Genomic DNA, 18,544 nt, shown 5'->3' with positions numbered 1-18,544 from the left:
TATCTTTTGATAATGTGGGTACCGTGATTTGCATGGAGTGAGGACAGTGGATACATAATATACCGGCTTTTGAAGGGGGAATTTATGTCCGTCCGTTTCTCGTTCGACGACGAGCACTGCGCTTACAACCTGATGAGTTGCCGCAATGTACAACAGCATTGGTTCGCCGATGTTTGGCGCGGCCAGGATTGGGTTGGTTGCCAGTATGGCTTTTATTTCTTCCAATCCGGCTGTGGCAGCGTCCGTCCACTCGAAGTGTTCGGTGCGCCGAAGGAGGCGATAAAGGGGTAATGCCTTTTCTCCTAAGCGGGAGATAAAGCGGCTTAGAGCCGCCACACATCCGGTTAATTTCTGGATTTGTTTGAGGTCCGTTGGGATAGCCAACTGTGACAGAGCTCGGATTTTGGCCGGATTTGCTTCAATTCCTCTACTGGAGACAATGAAACCCAGGAGCTTTCCGGCTGGTACACCGAAAACGCATTTTTCCGGATTGAGCTTGATGTCGTATGTTCGGAGGTTGTCGAATGTGAGCCTCAAGTCGTCTATTAGAGAGTCGACGTGTTTGGTTTTGACGACCACATCATCTACGTATGCCTCTACTGTTTTGCCGATCTGTTTCTCCAGACATGTCTGAATCATGCGCTGATATGTTGCGCCGGCGTTTTTGAGCCCAAAAGGCATTGTGTTGAAACAGAAGGGGCCGTATGGTGTGATAAATGCCGTTGCGGCTTGGTCGGACTCCGCCATCTTGATTTGGTGGTAGCCGGAGTATGCGTCGAGGAAACACAATGAATCGTGTCCTGCGGTAGCATCGATAATTTGATCGATGCGGGGGAGGGGGAAGGGATCCTTTGGGCAAGCCTTGTTGAGGTCCTTGAAATCGACACATAGGCGCCAGGATTTGTCCTTCTTTGGTACCATCACCAGGTTTGCTAGCCAGTCCGGGTGTTTTATTTCTCTAATGAATCCGGCCTCCAATAACTTGGCTAGTTCCTCTCCCATAGCTTGTCTCTTAGGTTCAGAGAAACGCCGAAGAGTCTGCTTGACCGGCTTGAATCCCTTTAGAATATTAAGGCTGTGCTCGGCCAGCCTGCGTGGGATTCCTGGCATGTCTGAGGGGTGCCAGGCGAATATGTCCCAATTCTCGCGCAGGAACTCTCGTAGTGCGGCGTCCACGGCGGGGTTTAACTGTGCCCCGATGGAGGCTGTTTTTGTAGGGTCCGTTGGGTGGACTTGGAATTTGACTATTTCATCCGCTGGTTTAAAAGAGGTGGACTTGGATCTCTTGTCAAGTATCACGTCGTCCCTGTCCACTGTGGAGCGTAGCGCAGTTAATTCCTCGGCCGAAAGGGCTTCGGATAATGCCTCGAGGGCCAATGCGGCTGTTTTGTTTTCGGCGCGGAGTGTGTGTCCGGATCACTAGCGAGAGTGATGATTCCGTTGGGCCCGGGCATTTTGAGCTTCATGTACCCGTAATGGGGTATGGCTTGGAAGATCGTGAACGCCTCCCGCCCTAAAAGGGCGTGGTATCCGCTACTGAACGGGGCCACTTGGAATGTAATTTCTTCGGACCTATAGTTCTCCGGCGTGCCGAATACCACATCTAGTGTGATTTTCCCAGCACAGCGTGCTTCCCGACTGGGGATGATTCCTCTGAAGGTTGTGCTGCTTCTGCTCAATGCGGTTCCAGTCTATTTCCATTTTTTGAAGAGTTTCCTCATAGATGAGGTTTAATCCACTGCCGCCGTCCATGAGTACTTTGGTGAGTCGAAAGCCGTCCACAATTGGACTGAGGACCAGTGCAGCTGGTGCTCGGGCTGTTCGGAATTTAGGTTCGTCACTGGCATTGAAGGTAATAGCCGTGTCACTCCATGGATTTATTGCTGCCACGTGGCAGATTTCGGCAAGGCTGCGGAGTGTTCGCTTGCGCCTATTATTTGATGCGAAGGTCTCAAAGACTGTTAATATCGTATTGTTATCCACGAGATGGTGCTCTGTGGCATCTGGGATGAGAAGATCCTCACCACTTTTGGCCACCTGCCGGAGTACCCAACATGCTCTAAGGCTGTGTGTTGGTATGGTATCCGCTGTACTATGAATTTTGCAGGGTCCGTTGAGCCATCCCTCCAATACGGTTCCACGCCCTGTAGAGGGTCTTTGCTTCTTTGTAATTAACTCGGGTGTCTTATGATAGTGCACCCTTTTACTTCGGACTGGGTGTATATTCGGAGCCGGGTTATCCCAAAATTTTGTTTCGGTTTTCCAGGCGCTTTCCATCGCACAGTACTTTCGTACTATGGACGCCAAGTCGGCGAAGCGTGATATGTCACAGCGACTTATGGTGTTAAGGATTCCCTTGTCCGTGCAATTATTGCAGAAAAATGAGACTGCGTCTTCCTCGTGACAGTCCTTAACCTTGTTCATCACAAGGAGGAATCTGGCCCAATAATGATGTACTGTTTCCTGGGGCTCTTGCCTGATGTGGGAAAGATCGTTTATGTTTGGGTGGGTGGGTGGATTTGAGTCCGAACCCTTACCCGATCTGAGACCCAGGGGCCGGGGAGTTTCCAATCTTGGAAGTTCGGGTTCCGGGATGTTGCCCGATAAGTCTGGTCCGCCGCCTGACTCTAGGTTCAGGGCTTGGGTGATGTCCTCCCGTAAACGGGTATCCGGCTCGGAGAGCTCAGGAATCCGGACATAGTTAGTCCTCAAGATAGAGGAAGAATCGCCGCATTGTTCCTCCACCACCGCAATATGATGGGTGACCGGTGGAGAGTTAATCTCCCTTTGATCGGGTTTAAGCCCAATCCGATCATAGTCCGTAGTGACTCCCAAGGCGGTGATGCGATCCAAGAGCTCGTTTAGGGATGAGAGCTCCATTGGATCCATCTGCTCGGCAAATTCCGAGCCGACGTGGAGGCTGTTTTCGATGACCCGAGAAGTCATCGTCGGTGCAGCAGCCGAACGGGCGGTCATGATGAAACTGCCTAGCCGGAGAGTTTGGCCGACAGCCAGGGCTCCCCCGGCGGTAATGTTGTTTTTAACAACGAGACGAGGCATCCTTCCTTACGGTGACGGCACAGTGGAACTCTCAATGAAAGCACCAATGTCGGTGTCAAAACCGGCGGATCTCGGGTAGGGGGTCCCGAACTGTGCGTCTAGGCGGATGGTAACAGGAGGCGGGGACACGATGTTTACCCAGGTTCGGGCCCTCTTGATGGAGGTAATACCCTACGTCCTGCTTGATTGTTCTTGCTAATATGAGTAGTACAAGAGTTGATCTACCACGAGAACGAAGAGGCTAAACCCTAGAAGCTAGCCTATGGTATGATTGTGTGTTGTTGGTCCTACGGACTAAACCGTCTGGTTTATATAGACACCGGAGGGGGCTAGGGTTACACAGAGTCGGTTACAAGGAAGGAGATCTACATATCCGTATTGCCAAGCTTGCCTTCCACGCCAAGAAGAGTCCCATCCGGACACGGGATGAAGTCTTCAATCTTGTATCTTCATAGTCCAACAGTCCGGCCAAAGGATATAGTCCGGCTGTCCGGATACCCCCTAATCCAGGACTCCCTCACCCGCCGCCGCCGTGAACCACATCATCTGCGCCGCGCGACCGACCTGGCCCATTGGTTGCGCGTGCCTTCGCAGGCCCCGTGAAGACCATCCCGAGTTCAGCGCGCCCCTCCATCGATCGAGCAACGGGCCGCTTCGTCGTCCCGTCGGGCTGCAGCGTCGCCGCCCCATGGTTCTTTTCTCGGCTGCACCGACTCGCGTCACCGCTGCGTTGCTCCTTCGGGCTATAGTGTAGCGGCCCGCGGTCCCCCGTCGCCCCGAGGCTGTCCGCTCCAGGCCGTCCCGTGGCTACACCGATCCTCGCGCCACCGCTGCATCGTCCCATTTGGCTGTAGCGAGCGTGGCACGCAGTCCACGCCGCCGTCCTAAGGCTGTCCCCGCGGCTGTACCGACTCGCGAACCGTCGTTGCGTCGCCCCTTCGGGCCGCAGCGTCGCGGTCCCCGCCGCCGCCCCGAGGTCTTCCCGCCATCGCCCCGACCCGCCTGCCGCCGCGGCCCGCAGTCTACTTTGCCGTCCCCGCGTGTCGACTTCCCGTGGTAAGCGCCGCACCATCTCCCTTGGCGCGGGAATGCCATCGTCCGCGCTGGTCTTCGTTACACTGTCAGGGTTCTTCGCCTACTTCGAGCATCGCCGCCGCGCTCTTAACCTAGCCGCCGCCGCCGTCAGGCCGCCGCCGCCGCTCTTCTTCGGCCACCACCGTCGCTACCCCCTGTAGCCGCCGCACGTCCACCCCCTTCGTCTTCGTCCAGCACCAGCCCGTCGCCAGCGTCGCCGTCATCTACCCCGACCGCTTCATCTACTCCGACAACCGCGGGCGACATTGGCACGACGCTAATTGGCGCGCAACCATCGTCGAGTCCTTCTCTGCTGGCCTCTCCGACTTTTTCCACATGGCGTACATCTCGTGCAGGTCACAGTCTACGCATGTCCAGTGCTGGCAACACCGCCGCGTGCCTTCGTCCACGACGTGTCCCCGGGCCTGGCAAGCCTGATGCGGCGCTTCGTCAACTTCGTCTTCGTCCATCTACGCATGCCCGGTGCTGGCAACATCGACGCGTGCCTTCGTCTATGATGTGTCCCCGGGGTTGGCAACCCCGGCGTGAGGCGTCGTCGACGCCTTCTTCCCGACGCACGACTACTTCGACACCACTGCGCCCATGACTAAATCGGCGCCTCCTTGCGTCCGCAGCTCCACGGTGACTTTATCGACACCAGCTACCCCGACTCCACATCGAGCACTGCATTTTTCGCACGGCTACCTCAACCACGGCTCCACCACCTACGCTATCGGCTACCACGACAAACGGCACAAAGGGCTACCACCTTGCTTGAGCAATCTTGTCGGTTGCCACTCCAGCCACGACTCCGGGATGCGTCGACCATTACGACTGGGGGGGGGTGGGGTGACCGTTGACCTGCATTTGAATTCTTCTCCAGTCACTGCAGGGGGGGGGGGATGTTGAGTAACGGGATTGTATTAGGAAACATAGGATAAATTAGGAAGTATTCTGGCTTGTCTTGTACTTCAAGTAGATCATGTACTCTTATATATATAGCCCACGAGGCTCAAGCAATACAATGAACTATTCCACCAATCCTCTCTCTCCCTTCTAACATAAAGCATAATGCAAACAAGCAAGATGACTAGGTAAAAAAAAGGAGTTAAAGCCTGCTGCAGATCTTTCAAAATATGTACATAATAGAGGAAAATAATAGTACTAACTAATAAGACAGTCAGCACCACTAACATGTGTTCAGTGAGTAAAAAGATGTGTTCAGTGGGTTCCAGTGGTTAGGGCCATTGCCACAGGAGTTACACATCTCTGCACATCTTGTGCAGCCGGAACATGTCTTGCAACGGGCTTTCCCTCACTTTGAATGGAACTTCCTGCTAACAGACTCGTAGGTTGGGACATTAGTAACTGCAAAACAAACATTTTTGGTAAACCACAAGACCACGGTCGCAAAAATGCTGCACAATCTACTTGAGGGCAAAAAATGTAAAGAAGAACGATGTGCTTAGTAAGAACATACCATCACCCCATGATGCCATCGTAAGGGGTGTAGAAATAATGTTCTTGGCAGTTGAAGAAATGTCATTCAGAGTAATTGCTTCGACATCGTTCAAGAATTTCTCGATGGGTTCCCTGCAATGTCATGAAAGCTGAATCACTGAGGTCTTATATTTAGGAATGGAGGGAGTACATCTGTAACACAAAATATATACCATATGAAAATATATTTCATGATGAATCTAAAGAAATTGACTTCGTATTGTAGATGTTCACATTTTTTTCTATAAACAATGGTCAAAGTTGACAAAGTTTGAGTTCGAAAAGATCTAATAAGCACTATATTTTGGGACAGAGGGGGTATGTAAATACTGCATGTAATAGCTAGAATATGGTCGACGTGTTTATTCGCAGCAAAAGAAAAATGATCAATCGCTTGCAAAAATAATGCAGCTGCCATCTATAATGCAGTAGAAGGTCAATTTCTAGCTAGACTACGGATCAACAACTGGAGGACTCTGATATCATGATTTTCATATGGTGATGTGAAGTTCATTCAGCTTGGGTATAAACTACTGGACAATCCACAAGGTAGATACAATAACAGCATGAAAAAAATGCCCCAACAAGGCTTATCTGAAGCAAAACATCCTCTGGAAAAGAATAACTGCAACCTGTCCCAGCTCTGGAAAAGAAGCAAAACCCCTACAGCCACCTCAAACTTGGTTCACCAAGCCATTTCACCCAGATCGAGACTGGGAGTTTCTCGCTAAGTCGCGGTTATCGTAGCTATTTTCCGTACATGGGCCTAAGGGCAACTCCAACGCGGATCACCTATCGGACATCACTGACAGCCGGCTGGGCGGAGGCCATCCAACTATACCCATAAAATGTCCACCCCATGTCAAATGAAGAGAGGGGAGATAAGGGAGGGAGAGGGAAAAGTGGGTTTGTGGTGGGGTCCAAGGCCAAGTTGGCGGTGTCCACGGACTTCCAGACTCCCCTAGAACCCCCCCGGTTTGAGGAAGGTTTGAGGAATTTCGGACGTCCAGACCAGTCCGTGGACATTTTGGGCAGATTTGAGGATCCACGTTGGAGATGCCCTAACCAAATTCTGCACTACGTGACTTTTTAGTTAGCACAGAACGTTACCTAATTGATCCACCATCAGGACTATATACAGAAAAACTATAACGTGAACTATGAAACCTCCTCATATTTCATCGAACAAATTAAGAATATCTATTTGAGTTCCAAAACTAGTAAGCATGTTGATTCTTCAGAAAAAACATATAAATTTGGAAAATATTTTCCCCTCAAAAGGGCACTGCATTGTTAACACAAGCACAGATGTAAATGTTGAGAAATACTGTTAAAAGTTCAAACAGAAGAGAAGGTAACATAACATTAACAGTGTTCAAATCAGACCGTAATAACTGCCGAGTTTGGTCAATAGAGTCTGTATGATTTCCAAATGATTGAATGCATAGCTAGTGCATGTGAATGTGAAACATCATGAACACTGGGGAGTTGACTTTAATAGCTACTCCCTCCGTCCCAAAATATAAGATCATTTTTGACACTAAGGTAAAAATTGATCTTATATTTTGGGACAGAGGGAGTAAGTTGCAAATGCCTGTCTAGCCATACCTTTCACCATAAGTCATAACCTGCCTCCCAATGTCTTCACATGCTACAGCCTGGAATGAATAATACCAAGTATCAAGTATATAATGCTTCTTACATTCTTAAATAGACAATATTTTAGAATAAGCAGTCAAAGTTTAGACTTTGATTGCTAATATACATACAACTTCTAAGATTTGTCACATGAAATTGAAATTAGCAGATCATCAATAGAATTTCCATAACATGCCATTTTATATAAGTTCCATTAACATACGATTAGAAAAGGCAATGGTCAAATGGGTGTATTTGAGACCATGTGGAATGCCTATTTAGGAACAGAGTGGGGTATGGGTTAAAAGTTTGTCTGAAGGGTTCAATTAGGGTTTAGGAATGCATACTCTTGATTCCAAGTCCATCAAAACTTTACACTTTGCTGCCCGTTTAGCTCGATCAAGCTGTCCTTGTGTAACTAAGTAGAAACACAGCCAAGTGGGAAGATTAATGAGTGGTCAATTTAGTTCTACAGATGATTCGTTACACAGCAGATGTCAAATAAGATGCAAACCATTTCCAGGAGTGGCAACTTCAAGAAGTTCCCCTGCTGCCAAATCCACAGCCTTCGAGGCAAAATCTGGGCTCTGTGATCACAGAACACAAAAGCATGTTAGATTAGATACAATTATATGATAGAAAATAAAAAATAGTAGAATGATGAATCCGTGCATAAGTGTGAAACCAGGTCAAGCAATAATTTGTCCATTTGACTGCACCATGAGAATAAGTAAACTACAAAAGGAAAATAAAGAAACGACTCCAGCTGGAGTCTGGGCAATTCTTTACTCAACCTTTACACATTATTTGCGTTGTTTGTGTTATAGGGAGAAGTAGACAGTGAAAACGATACAAAATGTTGGACAAAATAGTGGTAGGATGGACAGGAGGTAAGATAAACAGACACGCCAAATGGCTGAAATTAGGATAGGTTACATGCCTCTTTGGTATGCAGAGATTATATCACAATTCTAACTGGATAGCCCCCAGAAAAGTACCAGAGAGTTAGCTTTTGTTATTTGCTTATTGCTACTGAAGGCATCAAAAGTTTCCACTCTTCCCCTACTCAAACTACTTTAGCCTTTATGTTGGCTGGAGGGGCCTTTAGCTGTTTGGCTACGCATCTTTTCTCTAAGTAGGAGCAATAAGTTTCTTTGCCTTAAGCTGTTTCCATGTCATGTCGTTTCGTGTAAGACTAATTACCGTATGTCACTAAACCCAATAATCAGAAAGAATAAAACATACCACTTAGCAATGCACACAAATTAACTATTTCTGGGAGATACAAGACATCACAAAGTTTTATTCACATCTTGAATTTCGGTGATAAAAAATGAAGGATAATTTATGTCTGAGAAGATGCTTACGGTTGTTGCAAGAATTCCAAAAATACCAGAATAGTTGTAGATACGATTGAAAGCGGAGAATGATTCGATCTGATGGTAGTGGCTTAATATCCGGAGAGCTGTATGTAAAGAGTGTTAAAGTAAAAAAAAATTAGAGTAATTTAATTTTGAATCATTGGCAGGGATGTAGAATTGAAAGGGATGACATACATAATCGAGAATACAAGCCCTTCCCAACACCGCCAGTACAGAACCAATCACCTCCCCCCATGAGCTTCTGCAGAAAAAAAAACTTATTATTATAGTGGGCAGTGGAAAGTGGACACATAGTTCACTTTTAATATGCAAGCATGATAATCAGTAAACCACACAAAACCTCGAAGAAAAGAAACTGCTCGTCTAGAATTTTTTCTGTAAATAACAGTCACTTAAATATTTGCTAACACCCACCAATACCTGAAGGACAGTTACAGTAATAGCTGTTTTCTCTTCATACCATCCACCTGGCACTTCAAAAGCAAGAGCAAAATGTGTGTTCTGTCCACGGGAGAGAACAAGTAAGAACTACAGAAGTAAATCTTAGATACATCACCATGACCAGACACCGCAAAAGATAGAAAAACAGCAAGAACTCACTTGACAGTCTGCTTGACAACGATAGTCTCCTCCCACATAAACTGATTTTGGCTCTTCTGGACGCTTCACAGCAGGAAGATCAGAGAGAAGTGGCTCAGCAATTGAAACTAGCACATCATGCTCAACTCCTGATGCTGCTAGGACCATCCTGGGTGCTGTGTAGTTTTCCTAAATGCCTCAATGCATACAGATTTCAAAACAAAATCTTTCTAACTAAATAACAGCAAAGATGAGTAGATGGCAGATTAATGAATCTTACAGCAACGAATTCCTTAAGAACGCCACTGTCCAATTTATGTATGGCAGGCTCTGGTGCCACCAAGGGCTTTGCCAGTGCCCCAGTATAGCCAGCAGAATGGAGAGCCTCTAAAAGTAAACCTTGAGGATTAGCAGAAAATTCAGCTATTTCAGCTTTCATCTCCTCCAGCTGTAAGACGACAGGACATTAATACAATGAAGGGTAAACCTGGAGCGCTTACCTTTAAAGATGGAATACCTGCTCTTTAACCTCCCAATCAAGAAATGCTGGGTTTCTCACACTATCAATAAGCACTTCAACCATATCAGGTACATAGGCCCTGAATGCATCATAGGTATAGCACATTTGTTCACGAGTAGCTATCGCAGAGACATTCCCTCCAATGGACTCTACCTCGCGTACTAGCCGCAAATGACTCCTGTTTGTGGTGCTCTTGAATGACATTCTCTCCAGTAGATGCGATGCTCCAGACGAACCAGGTGTTTCATACATAGAACCACAATCAATATACAATCCCACTGTTGCTGCTGGACTCTGCAGTTAAGTCCCTATAAATTACTCCCATGTAGATATTAAAAAAAGAAGGGAACACATTGAGACATCTGCAGGCACATAGTGATACCGTTGATGTTTCTGAAGCAATTTTGAGGCCATTCGGGAGAGTGGTAACTTTTGCCTTGGCTGGCTCTACGAAGTCTGGTAGTGGTGGAGGAATAGTGACGCCTGGGAGAGGGACATCAAGAGTTGGAAACTGGGTTGGCTTGCTACCAAGAAGCCAACCAAATAAACCACCAGAAGACTGCTTCACAACACTTGTACTAGCAAACCTACTAGAACCATGTTGCTGCAAGCAGAAAAAGCAAACAAATTGTGAGGCGGCGAGAACATCAGGTAACGTCGCTAAAACTCTAAAAGTAAAGGTTGAAAACTGAAAAGCTTGAACATGAAACCAATTTGTGTGCAAAATACATAAGTTGAAGGCAGGCAACAGGTGAAAATAAAAACCAATAGGACCAAATTGCAAAGCAAAACCCACCATATGTAAACTTAAAGTAACAAAGTGTGGCTAGTAACATATATCACTCCTTGAGTTTCAACTACAATATATTGTCGATGCTCTAAGTACTCCCTCCGTCCCAAAATTCTTGTCTTAAATTTGTCTAGATACGGATGTATCTAATACTAAAACGTGACTTGATACATCCGTATCTAGACAAATCCAAGACAAGAATTTTGGGACGGAGGGAGTATGACAACGTGATGTGTGAGGAAGTGTACCAGAATAAGTAATGGACACAAGGACACGATGTTCATACAGGTATAGAGCTCCTTAAAAATGATAACAAAGCTACTCGTGTGTTCTTATATTGGACATGTTACAAAGGAGGTGATGATTGCACTAGTTAGAGGGAACGACGTGAACAAGTGTGTAATATCGAACGGGATGCGAAATGAGGTGACATGGGAATTGTTTGTCTAATTAATATATAATCACTGAAGGGGCGCAGTTCCTTGGTATGAAGAGAAGCACATTGGATCACATGGAACAACAAACTAGGGTGGTTCTTGTCAGTGACTTTGATGATGGTGCCTCTGAATGACAATTGTTTGACAGTGTCCACGCACATTGATGAGTGTGTACGACTTATGGCACTTGGTAGTGTGAGTTGGTTAGGCACATGCTGTCTGTAGCAGACAGATGGAGGTATGGATTGTGCCTATGTGCTGGACCCAATTTAGCCTTAAGGCTAATAATGACAAAGTAAATAGCCAAAATGTATATAATGCCATATCACCAACTACATTTTAAGCATTTTATACAGTATCACAGGTTCACGATAGATCTATTTTTGTGTTTACGTATCACAGATTCATAGTATCGAAACCATATCACTTTTTGTATTTTCGCTGAGCTGTAACACAGCCTAGGCGCCTAGCCCAACACAAGTACTAGTACGAGCTCCAGTACCAAAATCACATCGTGGTTCTAATTGGAGTGCGGATCAAGCAAACTGGTATTTACATCACCTCACAAGTTTGTCTGTCCAGCTCGGTGTCTGTCAGAAATCACCTGACTTGTACTATCAGCATCCCTTCTTCTCTAATCGAGGGACAACGAGCCCAGCACCCGCAGCAAACACCATGCGTATACACTCTAGCCCCCGTTTCTAAATGATGGGAGCTAGACCAATCGAACATGTAAACAACGGCATATGAATCGGCAGCAACTCCACAAGCACCAGCTGACGAATCAGCTCGTTTGTGTGACGAACGCTGAGGGTTTGCTGCGGGGCGGGCAGAGGGGGGAAGAGGGTACCTTGAGAGCGCGGAGGTGGCTGCCGGCGACCCGGTACATGGCTGCCGCCGCCCGGGAGCTCCGAGGGCGGGGAGTGGCGACCGGGACGGAGAAGAGGGGAGGGCCGCCGAGGAGCTGGAGGGCTCTGTGTTCGTGCACGACGAGAGCGTGCGTCAGTTGAGTGAGTCCGGCCGGGGCCGTGGGCCGTAGTTTTGAGAAATGAGCAGGCTGTTCCGGACCTGCATACAATCGGCCCATCGTGCCTATCGCGAGCGAATCCGCGATACAATCGGCCCATGGCGGCACTACTCTCTGGCGCGAGGAAAAATATTTGGAAAGATCAGATGATTCGGATCCAGCTAGTCGACCATGTTGTTCGAAAAGAAAAAGGGAAAAACTTGCCGACCACCGGTCACCCGAGTCAAATAGTGTGCCGGACCCGCCAGAGTCACAGGGGCCACATACACCATGATCGCTCGCAAGGACCCGAGCCGCCACGGGCCCACACGCAGCATCACGCAACAGTAGGATGCGTCCAACGGGCACCGCCCACGTGGAGCCCACGGCAAAGCAGAAAGCCAGAAACGGGCGGACGGCCGGCCGGCGTGGCGAGGGGGCAGCGCGGCAGGACGCACGCGTACGAGTCGCGTGACATACACCACTGACGACGCCAGCTCGCCGCGGTCCACTCGCTCCGCTGGCTCCAAAACCTCGGCCGTTTTTCCCTCTCGCGGACGCGGGAAATCTCGCGGCCGGGCGTTTCGGGTGACCGGGCGGTTTTACCTGGAATTATTGGTGCGCGATTAGGCAGTTTTTCGTCCGCACCCTTCGGTTCCTTGCAATTACCTTTGCGCGCCTCTCTGTTTACAAGGTAGCTTTCGAACTGGTCTTTATTTTCTTATACGCTTTGAGCCACTCTTTTATAGTCAGGTTAGCAGTATGGTCTTCCTGAGCGCCTTGTGTAAGCTGTCAGGTACTGCCAATCTGCCATGATCCGTTCTGATGCCAACTTTACATCCTTTTGCACGCTTCTATGGCTCAGTTGATGAGGGGTTTATGTTGGTCAAATGCACGTCCTTGTCACCAACAACCTTGCCTTGTTCCTCGCCGATGTGTGAAATTTTATATGTTTTCGTGGATGTTTTAATCTTGACCCGTGCTGTCCAATCAACCTATGGTTGGTGAATTATCCGCGCTTCACTTATCCCGCAAAAGAAATTGTCACCCGATTAATATCATAAAAGCTTGATATCATCATTCAAACCAAGAATTTGTTATACGAAGATTGCTTGCTTGGTATGTCCAATCCTTTGCACTTCTTTTTTTTTACTAAAAGCACCATTTCTCCGCTAATAGGCTAATGGCTCGTCTCGTGAGTAAACATTCTTCAAGAGTTTCGCTCCAGGCTACATTATGCTTATAATCGCTCCGTGGCAAATGAATTAGCATTATTGTAGGAAATATTAACATGTTTTTATAAGGGTTATGTCTTTTTAGAGTATAAACATCATACATGAAGTCGTGAAGAAAGCTTTGAAGATTTGTTGCACCTACTCCCAAGCATGGAAAGGAGGGTCGCTCGGAAGGAAAAAAAGGAAAATGATGAAACCGCGCAATTACTCGACTGTCAAAGGACCCGCGGCGATAAACGCACCCACGTTTTGTCCACCAATAAATCCCATCCCACCAACCAACAAACAATCCACCCAAAACCCGGACCATCAGCCCCCCCCCCCCCCCCCCCCCCCCCCCTCGATCCGATTCAGCAGACTCGCCACCTGTTTTCGCCCCCGCAGTCTTCTCCTGAGGTTTTGCCTTGCCCCCACAGCCCACACTCTTCCCATATTTCTCGCGTCTCCCCCTCTGCCCACCGCCAGGAGCAAAGCCCGAGCCGCAACGCCACGCCTCTCGATCCACGAATCTCCCCGGCGGATCTGCTGGTTCCGGAAGGGCTTGGGGCGCGCCGGAGGTGCCTCGGCGTGCGCGTAGGGTTGGGGCGTCGGGCTGTTTCCGGAGGGGAGGAGAGGGGAGGGGAGGCGCATGAGGATTCGCGAGCTGGGGGACGGCGACGGGAGGCCGGTGGAGGGGGAGGAGCCGGAGGAGGCCTGGGCTGGCGGCGGCGAGGTCGTGCGGCTGAGGGCCAAGCGCGCGCTCGTCGGCGCCGGCGCCAGGGTGCTCTTCTACCCGACGCTTCTCTACAACGTCCTGCGCAACCAGTTCGAGGCGGAGTTCCGGTGGTGGGACCGCGTCGACCAGGTGCTCACCCTGCCTTTGAGCGAATTTCGTGATTACTTTGTCTGGGATTATAGGCCCATAGTGTATGCCTATGTAGTGCTAGTATTGACTGATTCTTGTTCGATAAATTGGATCACTTGGCGTCCATAAGATTGGATGATAGGGCGACTTTTTTAAACTGGTGATGGGGGTGATTTTGGGCACCAGTTTTTTTATCAGGGTTTTCTCGGTGCCATCTACACTGGGGAAGGATTACATCTGGTTCCATGATTGCATCTGACGCAGTGATTGCTCCGCTGTTAGTTTTGTGCAGAATTGCGACCTTCTTCTTCTTCTTTTTCGTGCGTGAGAGTATTTCTTGTAATTGACGTTCGGCTGTTGGAAAAGGCATGGCCGTTGTAAGCAGTGATTGCTGTTGTGTCTGATCATTTCAGGCTCCATTTTCGAGTGCAATACATTTGAGCACTTTTTCTTCAGTATCTATGTTACTGTAGCTTGTTCTTCTGTATGATTGTCTTGTGGTCTTCCATTTGGCACTGGCGGGTGAACGTGTTTACATGCCTAGGACCACAGAATCCTTCTGTTGGTTAGGTGGTGAAAGGACGCATTCATCCCTAGATAGCATGCCTTGATTGATATTGTTAGGTGTTGTGATATTTTGCTTTGCACAATTTAGCATTTCGATGTATAATACTGTGACGTGCCCTTGCTATAAAGATGTCATCGTCTAAATTTGTCCAACCTCCATCTGCAGTGCATTTTGCTAGGAGCTGTTCCTTTCCCAAGTGATGTTCCACGTTTGAAGCAACTTGGAGTTCAGGGAGTTGTAACATTGAATGAGCCTTATGAGACTCTGGTGCCAATGTCCTTGTACCAGGTAATTTTTACATTACTTGATTTCATTGTTGCATAATTTCGTTTGTATTTGGATTTGAATTAATAAATGCAATTCCATACATACTGTGATTGATTCGCAGCCATGCTCCATCAGACCATCACTCTACTGTGGCTTTTCAGTTAGCAAAACAAATATGTACTGATGAGTAACACACCTTCTTTTTCCAGGCCTATGGGATTGATCACCTTGTGATTGCCACAAGAGACTACCTGTTCGCACCATCCCTTGAAGATATTTGTCGAGCCATTGATTTTATCCACCGTAAGTTCATGCCATGTCCTAGACGCAAGTGATAAATCATTAAATCTACATATCAGTTCTCCTGATGTCTTTAGTACCTGGCGATATGGAGTGCTGTTCTCCTGCAATAAGAAATTGATTTAGATTTGGGATGCAAGGAATGTAGATGATAGCTTGTGGTCAACTGCATAATGAACTGAGTATTATGTACATTGTTTGGTAGGTCGTCAGTATCAGATGGAGTAGGTATAACAATATATAGGTTAATGCAAACCTCCATCCCAACAGTAAGATGAAGGATTTATTTGATGTTGCTGTGGATGACATCATGCATGACAGTAAGTGGAATGGGCAATATAAATGCCTATGACAAAGAAACTGAGACCCTGTTATAATAGTCAGTCCTTTATGTAGACAAGGATAGTACACTACGAAGGAATGGCTACATATTCTGCTCATTCTTGAGTGCATGATTTATGTGCAAAGGCAACATTTCTCAACACTACACTATATTTGTTAACTATCAAGGAACTGCAGTTAACAAGCAATTTCACAAACTACACTTTTTGTGTATCATGATTTTCAGAAAACTACACCTTTATATGATTACAACGGAACTGCCAGGTTTGCCCCAACCCATCAGAGTCACAAGCATAAGTGTCCATGAAAAAGTTGCACCTATCCCAATTCATGATGATGTGGCTCAGTGGCTGATGGGTGGGACACGCCTGTTATTTTTGTTGAAATTCCAAGGAATCTTTTTCTGAACACTGATACAGAAATGGGGTGATTCTTTAGGCTATTCTTAAACTTGTAGTTCTTTGATAATATGTCAAGAAATGGTCTAGTACTAAAAAATTTGCTCATTGAAGGATTCTTTTTTTTCTGCTGCTGCTGTGGTTGTAGTCATTGTTTTTGTTACTAGAGCTCGTCCTGTCTTTCAGTTCTCTTGTTTTATCCGCAATGCCGAAATTTGAACTCAATGATCAGCTGTCTGCAGAACGTTTTCAAACAGCAATGTCTATCTTATTGCATGTAAGATGTAACTATGTGCTATCTTCAAGCTTCCTTGACTGTTCTATTGACCAAGGATGATCTGATCACTTATGCCTTGTCATTAGCAACAACAAATGTCCATTGAGTTTGGTTTAAATGTTAAAGAAATAAAGATCACATATTTTCTCAAAATTTCAATAGGTCTCAAATGGGTAGAAGTTAATATGTAGTTACTTGTTTTTCAGGCAATGCGTCACAAGGTGGAACTACTTATGTTCACTGTAAAGCTGGTAGAGGACGAAGTACCACTATTGTTTTGTGCTATTTGGTAATATAAGCTACATAAATTTCAAGCTGAATGTTATAAATTTCATTCAGTTGCTGATAACAGATTATTATGTTCCTTCTCTTCAGATCAAATATAGGAACATGACTCCTGAAGCAGCTTTGGATCATGTACGATCCATTAGGCCCCGAGTGCTTTTGGCACCATCACAGTGGCAGGTATAAGGGCTGTTGCCTTTGTGTTCTATACAAGTGAACGCCATCGTTATTCAGTCATGCATCTGCTAAGCTGCTTTCGCCAATGACATGATTTTGCAGGCTGTTATCGTATTTAGCACTCTCACCACTGGACGTCTTCCAGTAAGGAGTACAAACCTAAACTGTTACCTAGAAGGCACCAAAGCCTCCATTCCTGACAGTGATATCGAGGACTGCACGGTGGAGTTTGATTACGATGATAGCGGTTTACCTCTTTGTCAAGTTATGGTACCGAGGCCAAGCAGTCCAACTGGATGTGTCGATGCAGTGTTCATAACGGAAGCAGATCTGGAGGGCTACGATGCATATGTTGATACCGGGAAGGATGTTGTGACATTTGAAGTAGTAGCCAGTCGCAAGCCCATTATGAGGAGACTATCGTGCCTCTTTGGATCATTGAAAGTTACCAGCAACTGTGAGCCAGCCCCAAGCCGATTTACCGAGGTTCGCGCCTGCTAGGCAGGCCTGCTACTCGCTCTACGCAATTTTCTCCGTGTTGTGAGTCAAGATATATGGGACATCAGTAGATAGGCAGGCAGTCAGCCAGTCAGGCATCGTAGAAATATGGAGGTTTCTACAGCCACGGCAAACGCCACCGGGAAGAAGCTTTGTGTGCATAGGGAGATGGAGAGTTTACAGTTGTGAATGTGCCGATTGCCTTTTTTTTCACTCGGAAACATGTGGTTTGATATCACCATTGTTCTTTGGAATAAAAAGCTGATCATGTTTGGTGTCAGTATATTTCTGTTAGTTCATGTCTTTTGGAATAAAACAATGTTGGAAAACGTTCATATATTGTGGGATGGAGCCATGGAGGGAGTAGTTTATTGCTCTCTCTTATGGTGAATCTGGTCACTTAAGTCAGGCTTAGTCAATGGGAAAGAAATGCCTCCTCCAAAGGCCACTGTTGATTTTTTTTTCATGAGTTATATGAAGTCACTGGAGCTTGCAAGAAATTATAGCACTGAATCGGAAGGTGCTTCAACCTTCGTGCCCATCCACTTCACAAAACTACCCTCGTGCCCATCCATATAGACCCCACCTCAAATCTAAACCATATAGACCGCTGAAAATTATAGCAGTCGATGCACGCTGAAAATTAAGTTTTTTGCTTGCTGAAAATTAAGGTTTTTGCTTGGTTGTTATTCTTCGACAGACTCAACATCAAAGACTTGCTTGTGAGGAGGCACTGGCGTACTGTTGAGGATGATAATCTTTGTGTGTTGTGCCATCAACATACATATGAGGATAGCCAGCACCTGTTCTTTTCTTGTAACTTCAGTACTAGAATTTGAAATTATCTTCAGATTGACTGGACTGGCGGCTCCAATGTTCATCAAAGTATTTCTTTGGCCAGGCAGAGATTTGCTAAAAGCTTCTTCTTTGAGGTGGTCTTCACGGCAGCTTGGAATATTTGGATACTTCGAAATGGCAGGACATTTAGAGGGGAAAGACCTTTTTTTAGTGCTTGGCGTTGTAAATTTGTACATGATCTAACTCTGCTCTCTCATAGAGTCAAGGCTCATGTTAGACCCCACCTTTTGAATTGGTTGGAGGGGCTTCATTGAGTGATGCTTGTATAGGTAGGTATAGTTAAGCTTGGCCACTTTGGTCTTTCTCTTTGTAGCTTTAGTTTTGTACAGCTGACTTGTTTTGGACTCTTTTCTTTATTGGAATAAAAAGACTGTGGGGCTGTGCCCTGCAGTAGTTAGTCAAAAAAAAAAAGACCGCCAGCACATTGCTTCAACCTTTGGGTGCGACCTATCCTCCTCTTAAATCTATCTAGGTTTCCTTCTCTCCCACATGCACCTTCCTTCCTCGGC

General features: G+C 46.7%; 2 protein-coding genes across 2 annotated transcripts; one reads left to right on the top strand and one right to left on the bottom strand.

Moving 5' to 3' along the window:
* Nucleotides 1-5,098: 5,098 nt before the first annotated feature.
* LOC123061967 (mitochondrial-processing peptidase subunit alpha) lies at nt 5,099-12,082 on the bottom strand. Its single transcript, XM_044485259.1, has 13 exons — nt 11,831-12,082; nt 10,136-10,357; nt 9,751-10,047; nt 9,514-9,681; nt 9,255-9,422; nt 9,075-9,155; nt 8,829-8,895; nt 8,640-8,737; nt 7,787-7,859; nt 7,620-7,690; nt 7,243-7,292; nt 5,615-5,727; nt 5,099-5,502 (listed from the first exon to the last, which is right to left on the bottom strand). The coding sequence occupies exons 1-13, from the start codon at nt 12,065-12,067 to the stop codon at nt 5,450-5,452; spliced, it is 1,698 nt and encodes a 565-aa protein (XP_044341194.1). The 5' UTR covers nt 12,068-12,082; the 3' UTR covers nt 5,099-5,449.
* A 1,480-nt stretch (nt 12,083-13,562) lies between these two features.
* LOC123061966 (phosphatidylglycerophosphate phosphatase PTPMT2) lies at nt 13,563-17,471 on the top strand. The gene is made up of 6 exons (XM_044485258.1): nt 13,563-14,065; nt 14,799-14,921; nt 15,110-15,203; nt 16,424-16,506; nt 16,593-16,682; nt 16,782-17,471. Exons 1-6 carry the CDS (start codon nt 13,850-13,852, stop codon nt 17,178-17,180), a joined length of 1,005 nt encoding a protein of 334 aa, XP_044341193.1. The 5' UTR covers nt 13,563-13,849; the 3' UTR covers nt 17,181-17,471.
* The last annotated feature ends 1,073 nt before the right edge of the window (nt 17,472-18,544 follow it).

Source organism: Triticum aestivum, chromosome 3A (genome assembly GCF_018294505.1).
Source record: "Triticum aestivum cultivar Chinese Spring chromosome 3A, IWGSC CS RefSeq v2.1, whole genome shotgun sequence".
Classification (NCBI taxonomy): Eukaryota; Viridiplantae; Streptophyta; class Magnoliopsida; order Poales; family Poaceae; genus Triticum; species Triticum aestivum.
Note: the sequence above shows the minus strand (reverse complement) of the source record. Positions and strands in the feature narration are given on the sequence as shown.

Coding starts and splice junctions, on each gene's coding strand:
- LOC123061967 (XM_044485259.1), bottom strand. CDS start 12,067: ATGGGCCGATTGTATGCAGGTCCGGAACAGCCTGCTCATTTCTCAAAA. Junction 5,728..7,242: donor GTTATGACTTATGGTGAAAG/GTATGGCTAGAC, acceptor ATGACATTGCAG/GGAACCCATCGAGAAATTCT. Junction 5,503..5,614: donor GATGGCATCATGGGGTGATG/GTATGTTCTTAC, acceptor TTTGTTTTGCAG/TTACTAATGTCCCAACCTAC.
- LOC123061966 (XM_044485258.1), top strand. CDS start 13,850: ATGAGGATTCGCGAGCTGGGGGACGGCGACGGGAGGCCGGTGGAGGGG. Junction 14,066..14,798: donor GGTGGGACCGCGTCGACCAG/GTGCTCACCCTG, acceptor CTCCATCTGCAG/TGCATTTTGCTAGGAGCTGT. Junction 15,204..16,423: donor AGCCATTGATTTTATCCACC/GTAAGTTCATGC, acceptor CTTGTTTTTCAG/GCAATGCGTCACAAGGTGGA.